The 23,539-nt window shown below is 42.0% G+C and overlaps 2 protein-coding genes across 8 annotated transcripts in view; one reads left to right on the top strand and one right to left on the bottom strand.

The window, feature by feature from the left end:
- The window catches only part of ENOX2 (ecto-NOX disulfide-thiol exchanger 2), a 39,720-nt gene extending 23,446 nt beyond the window's left edge, over positions 1–16,274 (bottom strand). For 2 of the 6 annotated variants that reach the window (XM_083721064.1, XM_083721066.1), the window contains exons 1-2: positions 16,175–16,250; positions 3,375–3,491 (exon numbers count right to left, since the gene is read on the bottom strand). In XM_083721064.1, the coding sequence (XP_083577190.1) occupies positions 3,375–3,491; positions 16,175–16,217 (160 nt within the window). In that variant the 5' untranslated portion in view covers positions 16,218–16,250. Of the gene's footprint in view, positions 1–3,374; positions 3,492–9,068; positions 11,231–15,993; positions 16,092–16,174 lie in introns of those variants that run through there. The other 4 variants (XM_083721063.1, XM_083721068.1, XM_083721065.1 and 1 more) reach the window with 4 other exon arrangements.
- A 2,298-nt stretch (positions 16,275–18,572) lies between these two features.
- On the top strand, positions 18,573–23,539 carry GPR119 (G protein-coupled receptor 119). Of its 2 annotated transcripts, XM_083721051.1 has the most exons (3): positions 18,573–18,595; positions 18,752–20,337; positions 23,124–23,539. In XM_083721051.1, the coding sequence occupies exon 2, from the start codon at positions 19,345–19,347 to the stop codon at positions 20,332–20,334; it is 990 nt and encodes a 329-aa protein (XP_083577177.1). In that variant the 5' UTR covers positions 18,573–18,595; positions 18,752–19,344; the 3' UTR covers positions 20,335–20,337; positions 23,124–23,539. The 2 variants fall into 2 exon arrangements, with proteins under 2 accessions (XP_083577177.1, XP_083577176.1); XM_083721050.1 differs by lacking the exon at positions 23,124–23,539 and having other exon boundaries at positions 18,752–20,489.

Below are 23,539 nucleotides of genomic sequence, written 5' to 3'. Positions count from 1 at the left end.
TTCCAAAATAAGAGCTCTAGTTGTAAAGGCACAAGTCTTAAAATAGATCTGAGCCAGCACTTATCATGGGCCCCAGAATGATCCTCTGATGGCAGAGTATAACCCCTAAAAAAAACACACTAGGCCATAATCCAGGGCAAAGTCCATGTGTTATCTGCATGTCCAAAGGCCAAATCCCACTGTCAAACTCCTGAATACATTTTCAAATTCTCTCCCATCTGCCCCAAGCTTAAAAAACAGTGGAGAGATTTGGCATAAGAGCAGCTTCAAGTAGCAAAGTCACACACAAAACTTAGTACATCAAAATGCCATCTTAGATCTCATGCCGAGTACTAGTAGTTTACATTTGTTTATTCTTTTACTTATATTCCACCCTTCATCACGAAGCCCTTCATCTCAAGGCAAGTAACAGCGGCAGGGTTGCCATATTTCAAAAACTGAAAATCCAGACACAAAAGTTGTTGTTTTGGCCAAAGTTGTTGATGCCCGTACATTTCAGCAATTTCTACCTGGATACTGTTTCCAATGGCTGAATCCTGGGAATGTCTGGAAAATTACGGTCTTATGGCAACCCTAAACAACAGGGCAACGCACAAGTAATGGAATTACCAGGAGGACCTCCCCAGCCCATCCTGAAGTTTGAGCAGGACAATAGGAAAAACACTGACTGGCAAAAACTGCTTCTAGGGAATCTCACCTCGCATACTAATGACAGTTCATCTGTTCTTCTCTGTCTGAAATAATTATTCGGCTCCTCCCCTTGTACCTGCAATTACTCTAACAGTGAAGGGAAAGCACTGGGGATTGAATGCTTAGAATGAGCCAACAGGCCCTTGCACATCTCATCAGATCAGTTTCTACTGCAACAGGTGTACTTTACATCCTCTGACCCATTCCTTTAATTGCCTGAAGAACTTGTAATTCAATTAACTCCTATCTTTCCTGGCCACTGGCCATACTGGCTGTGGCAGATGAAAGTTAGAATCCAACAATATCTGGAGGGCCACTGGTTCCCCATCCAATGCTCTGTTGGGGTGGGCGCTCATGAAGAGTAAGGAAGTTTTCTGCTTCATGCAGTATCATTTTAGCACAATCATCAACCCTGATGTGTAGTCTGGGGCTCAAACTCTAATTTCCTTTTGGATGGCTTTGCTATTTTCAGCAGGTTCCACATCACAAATCCCCAAAATAAGAACAATCCCACATTTTTGCATGCAACTGATGCAGGTTAAATGGTATTGCTATGAGTTTGTGGGTGCCAGGCCTCTCTAATCCCTGGATTCAGCAAGTGTTAAAAGCTAATCAATCCAAGCTAGCTTTCTGTGAGTTGATAGCCTGGGTGATGAGCCATTAAGAGGGATTAAGGGGCTCTGTGGGAGATGGCAAATGGGCCTCTCCCTCCACTCACAGATAGTGAGAAGGACAAAAGCTAGAGTTGAGAGTGAACAGTGTGATGTGTCTGAGAAGCAAAATAGCAAGCAGAGTGACCGAGAGCCATGATGGATCTCTGCTTGAATCCACTGCTGCAGCTATGAAAGAAACAATGCCCATTCAGGGTGTTAATAGTGTGAACCCCTGCATAGCAGGCTCGGGTTGTATATATGTTTAAATAAACCATATATCCTAAAGACTCAGCTGTGCCTCATTCCCGAAAGGAAACATGAACCCTGGGTAAGTGCCTGGAACCCCTGGAATCTCACACCACTTGGAAGTTGGGGGTGTGTGCAACTGTATCTATATTGGGCTAATGAAAATTGGTAAAGGAACATATAAGCTATTGAGTTTCACAGAGCTGTTCATCCAACACAAGGAGTTACCTAGCTTGTGAAATTTTGTGAAATTCAAGTCATATTTCTATATCAACCTACATTGGCTCAATTAAATACATGCTTTTCCTTAGCTTGTGTTTCACATACTTTGGGATCATCATGGCAATGTCAATGTTTCATTCCAATTTTTTATGGCAGTGAGGGTGTCTTCTAAGGAAGGATAAGAAGTACTTTGTTTTTGCTACTGCATATCAACCAGACCAACAAACATAAACCCCCAATTCAGATTCATCCTGACTCAAGCACGTACACAGCTGTGACTCGCTGACTTCTGGCTATCAAGTGACAAGTAACAGAAATCCCAGAACTCAGGATCCCTGGCATGGAATGAGCTAGAATAACAGGACATTTTTCCATTCTAAAAGTGAGCCTCCGTTCGCTTAGGTTCTCTCACGCAGCCCCACAACTAAAATTATAAACACAATTTAAAACATTAGATTTTAAAAGCCAATTAAATCATCCAACACAATGCGGTAGATAAAAACAGCAACCATTAAAATTACAGACCAACAATCTTATTCAGTTAAAAGCTGCAAAAAACAATTGTGCGTTTTAAGGCCTGCTTATATACAAACAGACTGAGTATAAGACAAACATCCTGGGGGAGTAAGTTCCACAGTGATGGGGCCACCAGTAAAAAGGCCCCGTTTCCCCCCACTTCCAACCTGATGAATCTTAAAGGCAGACCTACAAACAGGACTTCTATGGCCAATATCAGGGTTGGGCAGGTTCATGTAAAATATAGGTAGCCCTTCAGATATCTTGGTCCCAAACAATTTAGGTTTTAAAAAGTAACCGCCAACACTATATCTGGGCCTGAAAACTCACTGGTAATGAAAGTGGCAAGTGTAGAATTGGTGTTATATGCTCTAGTCACCTGGCCCCCCAAAGGAACTGGGGAATGCATTCTGTACCAGCTGAAACTTTTGAACAGTGTTTGAGGACAGCCCCACATACAGCATGTTAAAGCAGCATAATTGGGATGCAATCAGGGCATGGACTACTGTGGTCAGCTCCACTTTCTCCAGATAGAGTAACATCTTATGTATCAGTTATTTATGGGAACAGATTCCATCAGCAACTTCCTAGAAAACAGCAAGTCCAGGAGAATCCCTCAGACTGTGTGCCTGGTCCTTCAGGTGGAGTGCAACCTCATCAAACTCTGGGCACACACTATGGTCTAGGGCACCATGTTTCCTACCCACAGTGCCTCTGTCTTATCCAGATTAAGCTTCAGCTTGTTTGCCCACATCCATCCTAAAACCCCTAAAACTAGAAGGTGGAAACGATGAACAGAGTTGTACATCATCCACAAACTGATGACGCTTTAGCCCAGACTTCCAAACTATTTCTCCCAGCAGCTTCATGTACATGTTAACAATAAGGCAAGACAGGAGAGACAGAAGTGGTCATGGAGAGGAAAGAACTTTCCCAGTACCATCTTCTGGGTCTGTCCTGTTGTGTTCTTGTATCCCCATTCATAGTTAAGATATCCCCCAGGCACAAACACAGCCTGCAACACCACATGCACAATTCATGGCCTACCTGTAGGCAAATTTATCCTCTTCCGTTTCTGGCTTGCCTCGCCTCCATTTTCAGCAGGGCTGCTGTTGAACGGCAGAGGTTTGCTATTGCCAGGGTCAAAGGGCAGGTGGTTTAGTCCTGAGAGAGACGGAAAAGGGAAGAATTTGTTAAGAATAGCATTTGATCCCTTCTAATTTTCAAACAAATCCTCAATACTCAAGTGCAAGCCAAATGTTTTCACAACACAGCCTCAGAGAGTGAAAAGCCTGAAGTAATACAAGAAAATACTGCACTATTCACCTACTGATGCACTGCTAGTAAAAGAGGTTGGCAATTGGCAGCCCACAGAACAAACACGGACCAAAGGGGATGCAGGCCCTCCCCACACAGCTGCCAACCCTCTTCTAACTGCTTAGGGGAAGCAGACAATTTTCATATTTCTTTATGGATCTAAATTAGTCCCATAACTGTAAAAGCTATTCTACCTTCTTTTTAGTCAAGTATTTCTATATACCACTGAGGGCAAGAGCTGCCGGTATTTTTTATAATTTGAAAGGCATTTGATAAAAGGATGACTATGTATACAGTACTTAGATTATTCTCTGCTGTACAGGGACTAGTAGTTTAAAAAATGAATAAATTTTGAAAAACAAACAAACGAACAAACAAACAAACAAACAGGAACTTAATAATTGACGGCCACTGATGCTGCTGGTGCTGAATACCTTCCATAGAAATCTGAAGTCTAGCTTTGTGTTGTGGTACTAGGAAATGGGGGGGGGGGGACGAGAGAGAGACAAGCTTCAGAAATTTGTTTGCAATTAACCTTGGCAGCTAGTACAATTGGTTATGATAACAAATACAGGATACAAGTGGTAAGACTGTCTAGCATTGCAACACCTCAAAAGCAAGAGGAAAGCTTAACTGAACAGAACATCTTGACTAAGTTCTCACCAATATGGCTTATCACATAAGAAGAACCTGGAGAAGTGAAAGGATCCTTTTGTAGCAAAGAGGGAATGAGCTGTTGTGAAGGAATTATCCTGGCATGTTGTGTATCAAGCAGACTTGCCTCTTGAGGACAGAATTTTATTTGATGATGCTAGGTGTTAAACCCTATGCTAATCCCAAAGCCCTGGTGAGAGTAGCGGCAACAAGTCTCAGCCATCACTGGGATGGTTGGAGAGTCTTGGGGCACTTCAGAACGATAAACATTTACTGCTAGAGCATTCCCTACATAGTCAGGTTTACATTTCCTGCACCTGGAACCAAGGCTGCAATAGTGACAGTCTTCTCTCTTGCCAGAATGCTGGGACAGACATGTCGGAAAACTCTGAACGGAGATGTTTAAAGTAAATGTATAGACTTCAGTTCTGCATACACCAGGGCCACACAATTTGCAACCTACCAAACACAGACTCATTGCACACAGACATGCTGTTACAACACCTCTCAATTTTATTTTATTTCATTTATTTCATTTACTCTACTGGCCTGAATATAAGCCTGATTTTCCCCCCAAATTCTGACCGTGAAAAGTTAAAGCGAGGCTTAAATTCGCGACCTTACAAAAACTAGCTTTTATGATATCTCTGCTGAAACAGACATATCTAAGCCAAAGTAATCTTCTAAGAGCTTGAGAATACTCCCCAGCCTAGCTCCATGAGGAGCAAGAGGAGCTAAACAAAGATCCTCTTTTTCAGCCACCTTTCTAGAGATGTTTGAGAAAATTATTATTTCTTTGCTATGAACTAACTTGATCTATACTTCTCAAAGCTGCAAATCAGAATATAACTATCCTTTGGGATTTGTACATATTTACATTTTGCAAGGTATTTTTAAAGCAAAATTTTTATCAAAACATGTTTTAAATTGCATTGTTTTGAGATACATATATTCAGAAATGTGATCCTCCCTCCCCCAGCACTGATTTTAAATGGGGCAGACCAGACATATGAATGAACACATACAAAAGTGACAGGGAACCAAAACAGTCAAATCTGCCCAATCCTATAGCTCCCTTACAGAGATGGTCCCAATATGGTCCTTTTGTAAATTAATTATTTATATAGCACCATCTACCTGCCTGCCACTTTGCAGAGGATAATGACAGGCCCAGCGGAGTTTACGATCTATAACGTAACACGGGAAATAAAGTAAGGAAGGTGGGGTTAAAGAGGGGATAAGTGGACTATGCAGAATTAGACAAGCTAACAGGAAGGATCCAAGACCGGTGGGACCAGAGGTTTACCGAGGACTGGACTAAATTTACTGAGTATTTGAAAAGTATTTGTGATGATCAGATTACGTTTGTAGGACTACAAGAAGTTCTGTGAGGAGTAATTTAAGAAATATTGTAAAAATTGAAAGGGAGAAATGATTTGTTAGAAAAGGTAAAGGCAATATTAAGTTAAGAATTGCAGGAGAAATAATTAAGACGGAAGGCTATCAGAGATGCTGAAGGAAGTTCAAACAAGGACATATGTATTTGTGTGGTATGTCTTAAAAAAAATTGTATGCTAAAAATTAATAAAAAATATTATTAAAAAAAGAGGGGATAAGTGTGTGCTCATCTGAGTTACACACACAAAAGTTTAACTTCAGTAGGGGTAGGGATTAAAGAGTTAATTAAGCATCCAAAAACAGCAATAGGAAATCCCTTGCAAGTTGATGTGGTAACAGAGAATCTTTGTGCTGCTATTACAACATCAACAAACCAAAACCAAACATTGAAGCACTTGCCTGTGACTGTCGTAGGACAAAATAGCAAGTGAAATGAAAGAATGAGCAGATTCAGTACAATTTGCCTTAATCACCATAACCTGATTTTGGGAACTCTGACATGGCTCATTAGGATACGTTTGTAGTTGGAGGAGTTCACAGCGAAGCCGAAGCTTTGGGAACCATCTGTTCCAAGTTATTTAGTAGTCCACACTTTCCAAGAAGCAAATGAAAAGAATGCAAAGCGCCTGGAATATGACTGAAGGACTTGGAACCCCTAATCCAAGACACAAGTGCATTCTTGAAACACTGCAGCTAATTTTAAAGGAATTGTGAAGGCACCAGCAATTGAGAATACCATCCGCAAGCTGCTTGGTTACAATGTTGTTATTGCCATGTGCCCAAGGGTGTGGTCTGCAGAAATGCACAAAGAAAATAGCACCAAGGGGCTTATGCAGCTGATCAGTACAAAGTTTACCCTATACAGTGGTACCTGGGGTTACATACGCTTCAGGTTACAGACTCCGCTAACCCAGAAATAGTACCTTGGGTTAAGAACTTTGCTTCAGGATGAGAACAGAAATCGCGTTGTGGTGGTGCAGCAGCAGCGGAAGGCCCCATTAGCTAAAGTGGTGCTTCAGGTTAAGAACAGTTTCAGATTAAGAACGGACCTCCGAAACGAATTAAGTATTAACCAGAGGTACCACTGTACATAGATACACCACAAACTTACATTGATTTTATACCACCTCAAGTGTCCTGGTTTTTCTCAAAAGAATTCCTGGAACTGTAGTTTATAAGGGTGCTAAGTACTCTCTCTCAGAGATCTCGAACACCTAAGGAAGTACAACTCCCAGCGTTTCTTAGTTACATAGAATGCCTATTAAACCACTTTAATTCTATGGTATAAAGATGTACATAGTCTGCAAAACAGTCTTGCAAGTTTCAATTCAAAACAGGGCTGCATCACTTACCGGTATTCCCCTGGATGTTTACTTGGTATTAAGTCTCACTGAGTTTAATGGGGCTTGCTCCTCTAGGTGTTAAAGCTACAATTTCTATTCCACCCTGTTTTCAACACAATCAATGCAGTTTCCATTCTGCCGCAGCTCAGTTTCCACGAAATACTGCGCTGTTTGACTCACGGTCTGCTATTTCACGTAGCTTACATAATCAATGACAAAATTATTTCCACACCAATCAATTCAATATAAAAGAAGTGTAAAAACAATGTAAAAAAAATACTATGTATTGGTTGAAACAACCAATTTGCAGGAGAATAAAGATTGTACTTGCTGGATTGATTTCTCTTCTGGACCTTGGATAGAAATAGTGGCAATTTCCACTCCCACTAAAATTCTCTGATGTTCCAACCTGCTCCCGAATAAGCATGCATAGGATCTGCAGCCACTGTTTATTTAAAATATATTGACAAAAAAGTGTGACTGGTTATTTGGAAAGCAAATTAAAATAAAATAAACTGCATCTAAACTGCTCACCAGAGATGAGGGGGTTGCACTGGCACAACCCAAGACCTACCTACTGCAAACACACTCAGCCCAGGAGACATTGAATTTCAATTGTGCTGTTAGGATGGTGACAGCTCAAATTCATAAGGAATAACTTGCCAAACTGCTAAATGATGAGGCTACATTTTAATATTTTAATGTTCCATTATTTTAATGTTGTATTTTATTTTTGTTTTTAAGTTGTAATCATTCATCTTGTTTTTATTATTGCTTGTAAGCCGCTCTGAGCCCGGCCTTGGCTGGGGAGGGCGGGGTATAAATTAAAAAAATATTATTATTATTATTATTAAATACAGTGGTACCTCAGATTACATACGCTTTATGTTACATACACTTCAGGTTACAGACTCTAGAAATAGTGCTTCAGGTTAACCACTTTGCTTCAGGATGAGAACAGAAATCGTGCTCCGGTGGCGAGCAGGAGGCCCCATTAGCTAAAGTGGGGCTTCAGGTTAAGAACAGTTTCAGGTTAAGAACGGACCTCCAGAACGAATTAAGTACTTAACCTGAGGTACCACTGTATGGCCCACACCATGAATAGGGCAGGAAATATCTATGCTGCTACTCTAGCTTCCTCACTCCCATTGTTTTAAAACAGGGGTCAGCCAACTTTTTCCACTGTCCCTCAGACCTAGTGGGGGGCCAGACTATATTTTTTGGGGGTGGAGGAACGATGCAAGAGCACCACGAGCCCCCTTACCTGTGTCTTGCGAGCGACAGGGGCTGGCGGTGGTGGCGGGGGGACGATGAGCAGCGCGCAAAAGGGCTCTGGAGAGGGGCTGCTTAAAATGGTGGCCGCTTGAGCGCTGCTGCTGCTGCTATTGGCACCAACAAAACCCAGCCTTTTTCCTCCTCTAGACAGGGCGGGAAGAAGCTAGGAGGAGGGGGGAGGAGGAGGCGCCACTGTGTGTGAGAGAGGGAAAGAACGTGCGCACCTGCAATCCACGTGGTGATTCCCGGACCATCCGTGGGCTGGATCCAGAGGCAATTGGGCCTGATTGGCTTGCAGCCCTTAGTTTGCCTACCCATGTTTTAAAAACTACAATTTTTAAAACTACAGAGCCAAGAAGTACACCTCTCCTGTTTATGAAGAATGGGCTTTCATAGAAACTGAAACAGACTACTTTAAAGCAAAGTCTGCAAAAACAATTGCCAACTTCTTAGTTGCAAATTCAGCTAAACCTAAAGATTAAATCTAAAGGCTTACAACAGCAATACAATTACACACTGTGCCATCTGTAGTCCCACATATTTCAAAGGAAAAATGTGGGGGGGGAACCAAAGGAAACAAAACACATACATTGCCTAAAAACATTATTCCATATTTACGTACTTATAGATAACCTGTTTGGGGAAGCTAAAACAGACCCCAAAAATGCAGTTGGCCACATTTGATTTAGAAATTAATTAAAACAGCAGCATATGATCTTTTTAGGACCAGATGAAAGGAAAAATAAATCGATACCTTGTGAGTTTCATGGAATTCTCCATCAAGCAGGGTGTAAAATAAAAAAGGGGGAGGGATATTAATGAAATTGGAGATTATAACTTGTGTATCTACTAAAAGCAAAGTCAACAGAGACCGAAGTGGAAAGCAGTATGTACAACCACACTGTATTACTTTCCACTCTGGCTTCTATTTGAGACATTTTGTTTCACACATAGAAAAAGTGACAGCATTAGGTGGTAAAAGGTAGACTTCCTCCTTTTCTATAACTGCTTGACAATAAATTAGGTATACTCAAAGAATACAAAGGTGCCCTGAGCAGCAATAGAATCAGTTTCAAATATCTGTTGTTCTTTAACATTTTCAGTGGGAAGCAATTGTTGTTTCTCCATCCCAGTATACTTTGATGCAATTTAATATATTTTGCTCTTGGCACAATCTTAAGAGCTTCCTTAATTAGTACAGTATCTTAAGGACCCAACTATTTGTGACCTCAGCTGCATAGTTCTGCCCTTAAATGCTGGTGCAGCCCCCCCCCCCAACTGTGAACACCAAAGACCTGAACCATATTGGAACTAGTGTAATGTAGCCTTTAAGCCTAGTATAGTTGTAGGTTTTAACCCAAGTTCCCCATTGCAATTCGGATCTGAATTGGGGGTGGGGGATTCTGCAACTCCAATTTATGTGGGTGGTGGGGTGGAACTGCACTCAATGGCAAACTCTACAATTACAGTCATGTATAATTTGGCTCTTACCATGCCTATCAGCAACACTTTTCTCTTTTTTTAAAAAAAAATACACATCTTGCCTGATGAAGAGCTGTGAAACCTGACAGATAGCTCACTTTCTGTGACTTTCAAGTGGTCTAAATAAACGTATTATGCTACTGCTTCTATCTGAACCTGCTACTGCTACTAATGACCTGCTTCACTGACCTCTACCACTGTACGATGAAGATGACTATTGTAAAGGCTAACAGCTAAGTCAACTTTGTCTTCCAAAACGTTCATGTAGCAGGGAGACACCTTGACCTATAAAATCTAAAAACACTGCAGGAATGCTGTGCCACAGGCTTCCTTTGTCAGATGCATGCTGCACATACAGAAGAGACTGACTATGATAACTACACAATGAAACTCATAAAGCATGCTTTGGAAGTATAAGCAGCTAAAAAAAGGGGCAAAGAATGGAGTCAGCACACCAGCTTTCATACTTTTGGCCAAGATAAGTAAGGTAAGCTAATTTTAATCTTTAATATTCACCAGTCACAAAGTGCTTACCTATCAACAGTGGCGGCAATCTGCATAAAGAACAGAGCTTGATTTCCAGTTTGAGGTAATCTCAATTACGTTTTGGATACAAATGTTATTAATTTTTTCCATTACACTGAAACTTGAGATTCAGAGATGACCTATTTTCCTACAGTCCCCTTGCACCTAGGAGTGGCTTGCTTCTGTTTCAAGCCACAGCTAGACATCAAGAAGCTGCTGCCCATCTGGTTAAATACTGTCTGTTTCAACATTTATTATAAAAAACACATTCAAAGACATTATTCCAAATCCTCCCATAACACATTTCAAGCCGCACAGAAACAGATTTAGAAAATGAAAGTCTAGGGAAAAAAATTGAGATAAAAAAATTAAAATCCTGAAAGCTCTTCTGAACCTCCCCTTCCAAACAGAGAGCCTTTCATGACTCCAAGGCAGATTGGGAAGGCTAAAAGCCGGGAAAACCGCATTAAAAGGCTATCAAGAGCACCAGTTTGACCAGATACACTGTGGATTTAACTCCAGCTATTCCATATTTAAACAGTGCTCTTGCTGAATCCATATAATCCAAGAGATCCGGGAGCTCAGATTCAGTGTTATACTTGGCTGCAGGCACTCTGGCTTAGAGCACCGGTCTCACTTGACTGTTGGTGTCTGTAGACTTTACTCTCCACCTCCCCATCGCAAACTAAGACTGCTCATGGCAAACATATTGGAGTCGAAAATATTGAATCTCATTACACCAGAATGCAAACCGTACCTGTGAAATGCACAAAAAACATGATGGTGCTTCGCAAAGAGTGCTCTTCAGTCTCAGCGTGTTTTATCTTGCTACCCACACTACCGCACCATCATATAAACACAAACTAGTAACACAGTTCAGCCTGTGTGTGACGCATGTGCTGTGCTGGACCCTGCAAACAAACCAAGTGCCAGCAGCCAGCGTAACAAGAGGAGAGCTTAACGTCAATAAAGCTACACAGCAGGCAATTGGAAACGCTGGGATGCTAAAGAGGAAAGGCATGGAACTCTTTTTTTAAAATGAATTGCTGCCCACTGCTGCATCTGTCCCCATCAGTTACCAATCAGTGACTCTGTAAGAGACTAAATCCTGAACATTATGGGGAGATGGCCAGAGAGCAGGTGGCGAAGTAATTAACAACATGCTCATCTGTGAATCTGCAAAGGATTTCAGTACTAGGATCACTGAGAAGCGGCATGCAATTGGCAAGCCCCAATCTTGCTGGCTGCCTGCCCTGTGAGTGGTTATCTTTGCCATACCTTAACCCTCAAGAGAAACTAGTACTTCTTCTTAAGAATTCACACTAAAAACAATCTTTTTAACTTCCCAACATGCTTATTTTGTAACCATAACATTGAAACAGAAAAGAGGTGAGAGGGAAACCAAGATCAGCAGATATTCATACAGCCTTGTATTTTAAAAGCTCACCTAGTAGCCCTAGGTAATCAGTTCCATGAAGGTGAGTGAATAGGATGGCAGAGGAAGGAAGTGTTACTCTGCCCCTTCTCCCACAATGCTGTTGATAGAAGGCACTTTTTTTACTATCCTACAAAGAAGCTAATAGCCTGCATTTCTACCTGGCTGTGAAGGAGGAGCCTTCCCTTCATTTTCAACCAGCATAGAGACACAGGCTACTATTCTCTTAGGTAAACAGAAAGGGACCTTGACCATTAGGTCCAGTCGCGGATGACTCTGGGGTTGCTGTGCTCATCTCGCATTACTGGCCAAGTGAGCCGGCGTACAGCTTCTGGGTCACATGGCCAGCATGACTAAGCCGCTTCTGGTGAACCAGAGCAGCACACAGAAACACCGTTTACCCTCCCGCCAGAGCAGTACCTATTTATCTACTTGCACTTTGACGTGCTTTTGAACTGCTAGGTTGGCAGGAGCAGGGACTGAGCAACGGGAGCTCACCCCCTCGTGGGGCTTCGAACCGCCGACCTGCTGATCGGCAAGCCCTAGGCTCTGTGGTTTAACCCACAGTGCCACCCGCGTCCTAGTACTATTCTCTTAGCAGCTGTTAATTTTTGTAGGCTTATTTACAAGGCTAAACATCAATACAGTATGGTGAATATTCCAGAGAATAAATATTGCTGCAAAGCTACACTCTGGGTGGTAGGAAATTCTGTGGTAACTGCTACAAGGGGTCCTCCCTACAAAAGATATTCAGGCATTACCTGTTCTTTTGACATGCAAGATAAAAAAACCAAACAGGTTTATTGTATGTGTGTCAAGTAGCATTTATTTCATTCATTCATATATATATATATATATATATATATATATATATATATATATATATAAAATCAAGTCCAATGGACATATAGACCCCAAAGGCCCAATCCTACAAAGTACGAAATGGGCCTCCTGGTAAGATGGCATATTCCGTGAGAAGTTGGGTATATAAGGAGTCACACAATCCTTATGCTTTCTATCCCAGTCCCAGGATTTTGAACATGGCCCAGTAGCTAACTGGCAGCCAGTGCAATTCTTTCACCAATGGCCTAAGCACAATGACAATATTTTGCCCCAGTGAGCAGTTGAGTCACATCATTTTGCACTAGTCAGGAGCAGTCCCCACATAGAGTACAATGCCATAATCCAATCTAGAGGTGACCAGTGCATGGCCAACAGTGATTAACCTATCCCAGTCCAGAAACTACCCTAGCTGTCTTGCCAGCTGAAGCTAGTAAAAGGCACTCTGGCCACTGAGGTCACCTGGGTCTCTAGCAATGGAGATTGATCTAAACTACAAGCCTGCTCTTTCAGAAGTAGTATAACCCCATCCAAAGCAGGCAATTGTCCAATTATCTGGACTCAGGAACCATACATCCACAGGACCTCTGTCTTTGCCAGGATTCAGGCACAGCTGGTTAGCCCTCATTCAGCTTGCCACCAATATAGAGCTTTCACACCCTCTCCTGATTCATGTATTATAGAGAAACAGAGCAGGGCATAATCAGCATACTGATGACACCTTGGCCCAAATCTCCTAATAATGCCAATAACTTAATGCAGATGTTAAACAACTTTGGAGACCCTGCAGTACACCAATATATACCCCGCTGGGTACATCCTGCCCTGTGTGTCAGACAGATGACCACTAAAGACTGCCCTACAGTTACCAAGGAGACCATGAAGTCCTGAGCCTGAATCTAAAGGCAGTCTCAGCACGAGTGATGAAATCACCCAGAACTAACATTCCGGGATCCCACAACACCACACCCAAGATGACTCCTGCCAGTTTGGTCAGAGAAGCAACTGGGCAGTAGGGTGCATTTTGTAGTACACTGGTACCTCTGGTTACGTACTTAATTCATTCCGGAGGTCCGTTCTTAACCTTAAACTGTTCTTAACCTGAAGCACCAATTTAGCTAAAGGGGCCTCCTGCTGCTGCTGCGCCACCGCGGCGCAATTTCTCTTCTCATCCTGAAGCAAAGTTCTTAACCCGAGGTACTATTTCTGGGTTAGCGGAGTCTGTAACCTGAAGCGTATGTAACCCTGAAGCGTATGTAACTCGAGGTACCATTGTAGTAGCAATCATAGTTTACTGTCTCCTTGGCCTGATACCAAGTGCACACACCCTCATAGCCAAGTCTAAGCTAGAGTGGTTTCCTGGAAATGGAAGTCATGTGGACCACAGCAATTCCCCCATTCCTGCAGCTTGTACTTATGCTGCACCAAGTATCCAGGTGGGAACAGCTGTGCCAAATCAACTCCTCCCAGCCTGCCCACCCAGGTCTCAGTAATACAAACCAGATCAGCACCCTCATCCACAATCAAATCATAGACTGTCTGATTATTCCGTTTCAGATCATCCTAAAAATGTTTTATTGATAAGTGGCACAGGTATATATAAATCTGAGGGGAAAACCATTATAGTCACAGAAAATAAAGCAGTGTGGGATGAGAATTACCTGTATACACAACCTGAGCCTAAGATGGAGGGGCTCACAGCATTAACACCCCAGTCTTTCTTCTCCCATAGTCACAACCTTGGATTCAAACAGAAATCAAGCTTCTGCCTGCATCTAGTGCAGCTCTCAGCTCACACAACTCTGTGGTTTGGGGCTTTCTGACTACTAGCCAGGTATTTCCTTTGTTATACTAAGGACAGTACAAAGGGCCATTAATTCACCAATAAGCTTGCCTGGTTAGTTGAGCAATGGAATCCTCCATTAGATTTTAACCCCTGCTGGATCCAGGACCCCAGGAATCAGAACGGACTCAGGCTTCATGAAGACTAACCCCCAACTTACAACAGCGTTATACTTTTTGTTTGTTTGTTAATGATTGCAAAAAAATTTACTTATACAATACAAATACAATTCTGGGCAAATCATTGGGAATTATTATAAATATTTATATACTGCTTATTCAAGAAGCTTAAGGCAGCAAACATCATCTTGCCAACAAAGGTCCATATAGTAAAAGCTATGGTTTTCCCAGTAGTGATGTATGGAAGTGAAAGCTGGACCATAAAGAAGGCTGATCGCCGAAGAATTGATGCTTTTGAATTATGGTGCTGGAGGAGACTCTTGAGAGTCCCATGGACTGCAAGAAGATCCAACCTCTCCATTCTGAAGGAAATCAGCCCTGAGTGCTTACTGGAAGGACAGGTCCTGAAGCTGAGACTCCAATACTTTGGCCACCTCATGAGAAGAGAAGACTCCCTGGAAAAGACTCTGATGTTGGGAAAGATGGAGGGCACAAGGAGAAGGGGACGACAGAGGACGAGATGGTTGGATAGTGTTCTCAAAGCTACCAGCATGAGTTTGACCAAACTGCGGGAGGCAGTGGAAGACAGAAGTGCCTGGTGTGCTCTGGTCCATGGGGTCACAAAGAGTCGGACACAACTAAACGACTAAACAACAAGAACAAACGGCAGCAAAGATGGCTCTATAAGAAAGTCCTTTCTGTCTTGCCTTTTGAATGCCCTCCCAAAGACAGATGACCTGGAAATCTCATTACTGTACTTTTCTATTATTTGAGGGCAGGCAAAAATAATTACCGGTAGGTTCACAAAACTGCTAATGCCAGCATTACAGGCAAAAAACCCATTTCTATTTCTATATTCACAGAGCTGCTGAGGCTAGCATTTTCTACTTAGAGCAGTTTGATTTCACCCTCTGCCTGAATAAGCAGTTGCTGCTTTAGCTGCTGCTTTAAATCACTGTATTGTTATTACAATTCACTTAAATAATAAATTCTAATTATTATAAATATTTATTATTATCATTACATTTCACTTTTTTTTTGTTTCTCACTTCTCTACTAGCCACCCTGAGAAAAATACTATTTATGTTGAAGGTGCAGGATGCAAATGGCAGGTCACAGCCAACCTTAGCCCTACACAGAGAAGACCCATTGAGATGAATAGGCATGGGCTAACATAGTTCCGTTAGTCTATTCAGAGGCGGGCTTAACTGGATCGATCCAACCAACCAAATCATTCATACTCACAACAACCCTGTGAGGTAGGCTAGGCTAAGAAAGCACGGCTGGCTCTTCATGAGAGGGTCCGGGGATCTGAGATGAGGTTCTAGATTCAGAACTCTAACCACTACACCACCGCACCCAGGTGATTAAAAAAGCAAATCTCGGGTCCAAACAGGGGGCAGCGATTGAGAGGAGCAGATCGTGGCTGCTGCACCTGGTAAATAGGGCCAATGAGCAAAAACCGGGGAGCTGCCCTCTTTGAGAGCGCAGGCCGCTGACGGTTCCCATGACAACGGTGGTGAGGCAACCCCGCTCCATCCACCCTCCCACCCGATCCCGGCAGGACAGGAAGCAGCGCCCTGCCCCGCCCCGCCCCGTTGCCCAGCAACGCCCACCTGCTGGTCCCGCAGTCCTCCGACGCCGATAGTCCCGAAACATCCTTTCATCAGGAGGGCCCCGCCGTTGCGATCGCTTCGCGAGCTGCCTTGTTGATTGGCGGTCTCTAGGGGCGTGGCTTGAATACCCGAGAGCATGATGAGCAACCGTAGATTCGTGTGCGCCGCGCAGAAGGCTGGAGTGGGGGGGGGGGGACGGGACCGGGGGGCGGGATTTGCCGAATTTTAAAAAAGGGGAAGTGTGAGGGTTAAGGAGGGAAATCGCTTCCGCCTGCTCTGATTGGCTGCTCGAGTCCACCGTGCTGTGAAGGCTTCTGGGTAATGTAGTCCCAGGGACTCCGCAGGGTTCAGAAGAGATAAGGCTGCTCTGGCAACATGTGTGCATGAGTGAGTATGGGGCAGAAGAAAGTGGCATAGATCAGACGAGGTTTGTGCCTGTCTTTGCTTCAGCTTTATATACTCCTCCTTATCCCCAGCACTCAATTCAAGTACGGCTGCAATTTTTTAAAAAATCGGTTTTATTGTTTTATCGTTTTGTAAACCGCTTTGAGGTTTGTTTTTTTTAAAACAAACAAACAGTTTGTGAAATAAATAAATAATGCGGTTAACACTGTAAAGGGAGCTTGGAGTGTGTGCAATGCATCTTTGATTTTCATTCATGGGAATGCTATTCTCATACTGACATCCAAAGTATGGATGAAATATACTGGGAGTCAAGAGTGGATTTCCTGCTCTTTATTCAGCTCATAGTGGTGAGAAGGAATGGAATTTCCCCCACAATATCTGCTTTATATACATTATTTACACAATGGGCTGCACGTGATTGGCTAATTCCGGGATTCTCCTGTAGGCCAATCAGGTTGTGGATTCACTTCCACCTGGAGCTGGATTGGGTGGCTCCTGCGGACCAATCATACTGCTGCATTGTTCTAGGAGCAATCAGACTGCTGCATTCTGAATCCTATTGTTCTAGGACCAATCAGACTGCTGCATTTTGGATCCTATTGTTCTAGAACCAATCAGGCTGGTGCATTTTGGATGCTATTCAACTCAGTACTTAACAATGGAGGAAGCACAATAAATGATTTCAATGCTGCTTAAGGGAGCACAGAAGAGTTCTGGAGAACTCAAAAGCTTGTGCAATATTTATTTACTTATTTATTATTATCCTAACAAATATTTATGTTAGCACTTAATATACAAAATCCCTAAGTGCTCTGCATAGAAACAATTTAATTATTGAGAACCAAACTTTGTAACAAAAAATGCAGATAAATACATCAGTAAAAACACAATCCATCGATAAAACATTCAATTAAATATAAATAATAAAACAGCAGCATCATGAATCTTAAGAGCAAAGGAAAGCCTGCTTAAATAGTAGGATCCTCAGAAAGTACAGTATATAAAACTTGCCGCTCTTTCTTCCTCACAGACAGCACACTGAAGGTTGTTCCAATAACAACAAAGAACTAAAGATACTGCAAAAAATTTAAGGTCCATCAGTTTACATCTCCATCCTGCAACATTCTCAGAGATGATCTGGAGAGTACCATACAGACAGGAGTAGGCCTAGTTCATCATGTTATTGAACTAAGTGGTCAGAAACAGTTAAATAAGAATACATGCTCACGGTTTTTCTCCCTATTCTTTTAAACTTAACCCCATACCCATCTCTGGCTTCCTTTATAGGGTCAGTTCCAAGAATCTTATTTGATTTCAGACTCAAAAGAACTTCATTTCTGCTTTCTTTGAAGCAGAATTCCTTTTAGAATTCTTTTGTTTCTGCGAGGGGTTAGTGGGTCCTATAAGATGTCCCAAGTGGAATATTATTAAAGAAAGTGAATGGGGAATATCTTCATGTCCCCCCACCCGACAGTTGTGGTAAAATTCTAATGTCCTCATCAAAATTCACAGGGGACTTTTACTCTAAGGTTAATGGCTTCCTTCTGATATTTTGCAATATTTTGGTTGTCTCACCACCAGCAAACCACAGCTCACTCCGGGACAAATAAAAATGAGAAGACTCTTAACTGATACAAATCAGCTTCAAGCATTATACAAACCTGCTTAATGTTTGACTGTATCATTTACGTTGTCTGTACAGTGGTGCCTCGCAAGACGAAATTAATCCGTTCCGCGAGTCTCTTCGTCTTGCGGTTTTTTCGTCTTGCGAAGCACGGCTATTAGCGGCTTAGCGGCTATTAACGGCTTAGCGGCTATTAACGGCTTAGCGGCTTTAAGAAAAAGGAAACAAACTCGCAAGAACTCGCAAGACGTTTCGTCTTACGAAGCAAGCCCATAGGGAAAATCGTCTAGCGAAGCAACGCAAAAACTGAAAAACCCTTTCGTCTTGCGCATTTTTCGTTTTGTGAGGCATTCGTCTTGCGGGGCACCACTGTACATGAAATGTTTATTAGTGTGGGGTACAAAGTGGTTTGGTTTGGACAGTGTTCTCGAAGCTACCAACATGAGTCTGACCAAACTGCGGGAGGCAGTGGAAGACAGAAGTGCCTGGCGTGCTCTGGTCCATGGGGTCACGAAGAGTCGGACACGACTAAACGACTAAACAACAAGAATAACAACAAAGTGGTTGTTATAAGTATTTTCAGAAATGGAAAAAATAAAAGTCACAACTGTTTAAAGTGGTATGATATTGCCATGATTAGCTTACCATGCATGGCTACTCAAGGAAATGTACAAGTAGAAAAAGAGTTTTCTGTCAAGAAAACTTAGGAATGTAAGGAATACAATACAATACAAACACAAACTGATGGCTTCATCATAAAGGCATGCCATTTTGAGAGTACTGTGGAACCTAGAGACACACTATCAGAGGTAAATAGAGAATGTGGCCTTTGCTTGTTCAGCAAAGTTGCAGGAAGCATTTCCCCTCTCCTCTCTCAGGTTGTCTGGAAACTGGGGGAGGGACTAAACCTAGCACCTGGACAGGTATTGCCAGTATGAACTTTGCAAGGCTAGTGAGCTGAAGGTGGCAGAAGGCGCTAGGCTCTCAGGAAACGGCAAGACACTCATTCAACGCATCATATCCTGGTTTTGAATTTTTTTTCCAAATAAGTTCCGCAAGCAAGGTGGTTTCCCTAAGAAGCAGCTCGGGTTGCTTGTACTGACAGCAGAGCTCCTTTCTTCTGGTAAAGAAAAAAACTGCCATGGGAAATGTTGGGTTTGGGGTATTACTTGCGATCCTGGCCTCCCTCATCCTAGTGATGAATGCTCTGGTGGTTGTCGCACTGGTACGGCTGATCTCGAAAGGGGGCTGCCTTGGGCTGTGCTTTGTTTTAAATCTGGCTGTTGCTGACTTCTTGGTTGGATTTACCATCACAAGTCTGATCACAGAGGAGCTGTCCAGCTCTGAGTACCAGACACCCCGAAAGCACTGCCTCCTGAGAATGGCCTGCATCACCTGCCCCTCAGCTGCCTCCATCTTCACTGTTATTCTGGTCACCTTTGACAGGTACTTGGCTGTTAAGCACCCTTTCCAATACTTTAAAATCATGCGGAGCCCAGTTGTTGGGGCTTGCATCACAGGGCTCTGGCTCTTAGCCTCCTTGGTTGGCTTCCTCCCTGTGATGGCTCACAGCTTCCAAGCGGACGGCTACACAGGGCTCTGCACCTTCTTCAGAGTCTTCCAGCCCACCTACATGCTCACTTTCTTCTGCGTGGCTTTCTTCCCAGCTTTCTTTGTTTTCATCTACTTCCACTGCCACCTGCTGAAGATCGCCTCCCTCCACGCCCAGCAAATTCGAGAACGGGAACACATTGGACTGGAGGCAGCCTGCCGAGTCCCTCAGCCCTCCAGCGACACAAAGGCTTTGCGCACCATCACCATCCTGGTGGGGTGTTTCGTGCTCTCCTGGTCACCCTTCTTTGTCGGGAGCATCGTGCAGGTTGCATGTCAGCACTGTTCCCTGCAGCGCCTCCTAGAGAAGTACCTCTGGGTGATGGGCTTGTGCAACTCTTTGGCCAACCCCTTGGTCTATGCCTATTGGCAGAAGGAAGTGCGCCTTCAAATCTACCAAATGTGCTTGTGCATGCGAAGCAGGGTCTTTCCTTTGTTCCGTGCTGACAGCCGTCCTCCTATTCACAGCAGGGTTGTGGCTTCAGTGCCTGCCATCTCGCTAGCTCAGCTTGAGGAGTGATCGGTAAGAAAAGGTCCTGTGGGGAGTGTTGTTTCTTGGGTGTGCTTTTTGACACACATGGTGCCTTTCACCTGGAGAAGCAGGGGCAAAACTAGGCTTTCTTCACTTGGGTCAAAGACCCAGTTTGGGACACACACCCATGCATATTTACACACACACACACACACACACACACACACTCTCACACACACAGAGAGAGAGGCTGGCAGTCTCAATGGCGCCCCTCTGGAGGCTTCACCCAGGGCAAAACTCCCAGCTAGCTCCCATGTAGCTACAGCTCTCTCTGGGAGAAACTCTTGCATTGTGTGAGACTGCTAGCAAAAATGTAATTTCACACTCCCCGCCTCCAGGACAACTTTTACTGGGCAAGTTACCTTTGGAGATAAGAGCGTAAGAATCAATTTATAGTGTCTCTGCGGAATCTGTTGCTTTGGAAGATGTACAGATTGAGCAGGCAGTGCAAAGTGCAGAAGCAAGTACACACTGATATTTTTTGAATATGCCAATAAGCCAGGAAAGCTATTGGCATGGCAATTAAGCAAAGATGGCATTAAAAACACTGTTAATAAACTAAAGATTAAAGAAAAGACAATTGATTACAGACCTATATTGGATCGGACAAGAGAAAAGAGAAGAAATTGAAAGTTATATAAGACAAAGTAAATTACCAAAAATTCAAACAGGAAAATTAATTACGTACATTAAATACACCAGTAAATTTCTCTGAGGTCTCTGAAGCAATTAATAATGCTAAAATAGGGAAATCACCAGGACTGGACATCCTTAGGCCAAATATTATAAGAAGTTACAGAAGCTGGTAATTAACCCATTACTGAATGTAATGAATGGAATTCTGGAAAAGAGGAAGGGACCAGAAATGTGGAAAGAGGCCTACATAACTTTAGTGCCTAAACAAGAGACAGACTTGACACTGGTTACACATTATAGACCAATTTCATTATTGAACAATGGTTATAAACTGTTTGCAAATATAACGGTAAACAGAATTAAAGCAATACTATTAGAAATAGTACACCAGGACCAGGCAGGATTCCTTCCAGGTCGACAGATGAAGGACAATATTAGGAATATTATTGATGTCTTAGAATACCTGGAAGTAAGAAATGAAAAGCAAGCAGCATTGATGTTTATTGATGAGGAAGAAGAACTTGAGAAAATGAATTTTGGAGAGAAATTTAGGAAAGGAATAGAAGCAATATATTAGAACAAAATGCCAGATTAATTGTAAACAACGTGATAACAGAGAAATGTAAGATACAGAAAGGGGCTGTCCCTTGTCATATTTGTTTGTTTGTTTGTTTGTTTGTTTGTTTGTTTGTTTGTTTGACATTAGACGTCCTTGTGAGAAATATTAGGGCAGATGAAACTATCAGAGGTATAACAGTTGGAAATAAAGCATATAAACTGAAGGCGTATGCTGAGGATATTGTAATAACAGTGGAGGATCCAAAAAATTCTCTTCTGAAAGTCCTAAAGAAAATTCATGAATTTGGACAGGTGGCTGGCTTTAAGTTGAACAAAAATAAAACAAAGTTGATAGTGAAAAAATGTATCAGGAAAAGATAAAAAAGAGATTCAACAGGACTTAGAAATAGAAATTTACAAAAAGGTTAAATATCTGGGAATATGGTCAACAGCTAACAATATTAATGTATTTAAAGACAACTATGAAAAGGTATGGAAAGAAATAAAAAATAATTTAGAGATTTGGGGACGGATGAATTTGTCACTTTTGGGAAGAATATCGGTGATTAAAATGAACTTATTGCCAAAAATGTTATTTCTGTTTCAGTCGGTCCCGGTGATAAGCAATATGAGATGCTTCAAAAAATGGCAGAAAGATATTATGAGATTTATCTGGAAAGGGAAGAGACTGAGAATAAAATATAAACTTCTTACAGATCTTAAAAACAGCGGAGATTTCTCCCTACCAGATTTAAATATATATTATGAATCATCCTATATCTGTTGGATTCGGGACTGGATTAAATTAGAAAACACAGATCTTTTAGATTTGGAAGGACATGACAATAGATTTGGTTGGCATGTGTATTTATGGTATAATAAAGCCAAAGTGCAGAGATATAAGGATTTATTAGAACAAAAGACACCATGGTGGATCTCACCCATAGAAGTAATATCAGTAGAAAAGGTTAACATGAGGACTAAATGGCCAATGTACAGAGAGCTGTTGATAGAAGTGGATAATCAATTAAAGTTGAAAGATTTTGAGGAAATCTGGGAAAAAGTAACAAATTGGTTACAATACTTTCAACTAAATGAAACTTTTAAAAATGATAAAAAGAAATGATTTAGTTGCACCATATCAAGATTTCAAAGAGAAACAGTAGAGGATAATATAAAATTACTGTCAAAAATGTTTAATTTGTTGTTGGAATGGGAAGCTAAAGATAAAGAGGTTAAGTGTGTAATGATAAAGTAGACAAAGGATCTGGGACATAATGTACAAATGAATGACTGGGGAAAACTTTGGAAGGATCTCAAATTTACTGGATGTAGCAGAGTTAAAGAGAACTATATGAAAAGGATGTATCGGTGGTATATAACACCGGTAAAACTTGCTAAGCTGTATAAAACAAGTTCTAATAAGTGTTGGAAATGCAGAAAAAAAGAGGGTACATCCTGTTGTATGTGATGGGAATGTAAGGTTATTAAAAGCCGCTGGGAAATGATATATAATGAATTGAATAGTATATTTAAGCTAACTTAAAAAAGAAAAACAGAAGCTTTTTTATTAGGTGTAACAGGAACAGAAATTCCCAAAGAACAGAAGAAAGTATTTACGTACGCCACAACAGCAGCCCGGATCCTGTTAGCCCAAAGATGGAAAGAGGAACAGTTGCCCACAGTAGAAGAATGACAAATAAAACTTATGGAATGTGCAGAAATGACAAAGCTGACAGCAAAACTCAGAGACTCTGACAATTAGAAGTTTAAAAAAGAATGGGGGGAAAGTATTGTGTATTTGCAGAAATATTGTAAACAAGTTGGTACATTGACAGGGTTCGATTAAGTACTTGAAAGCAGTAAGGAACTAGAAAATGATAAGGAATAACAATTGGATAAAAATGATAACAAAATGCAGAGAATGATGTAAGATGCAAAGAACCAGTAGAAGGGGGTGGAAGGAAGCCTTGAGGTTTAAATAACCTCAAAAGACGAC

The sequence above is a fragment of the Podarcis gaigeae genome (assembly GCF_964106915.1).
Source record: "Podarcis gaigeae genome assembly, chromosome: Z".
In the NCBI taxonomy this organism is placed as follows: domain Eukaryota; kingdom Metazoa; phylum Chordata; class Lepidosauria; order Squamata; family Lacertidae; genus Podarcis; species Podarcis gaigeae.
Note: the sequence above shows the minus strand (reverse complement) of the source record. Positions and strands in the feature narration are given on the sequence as shown.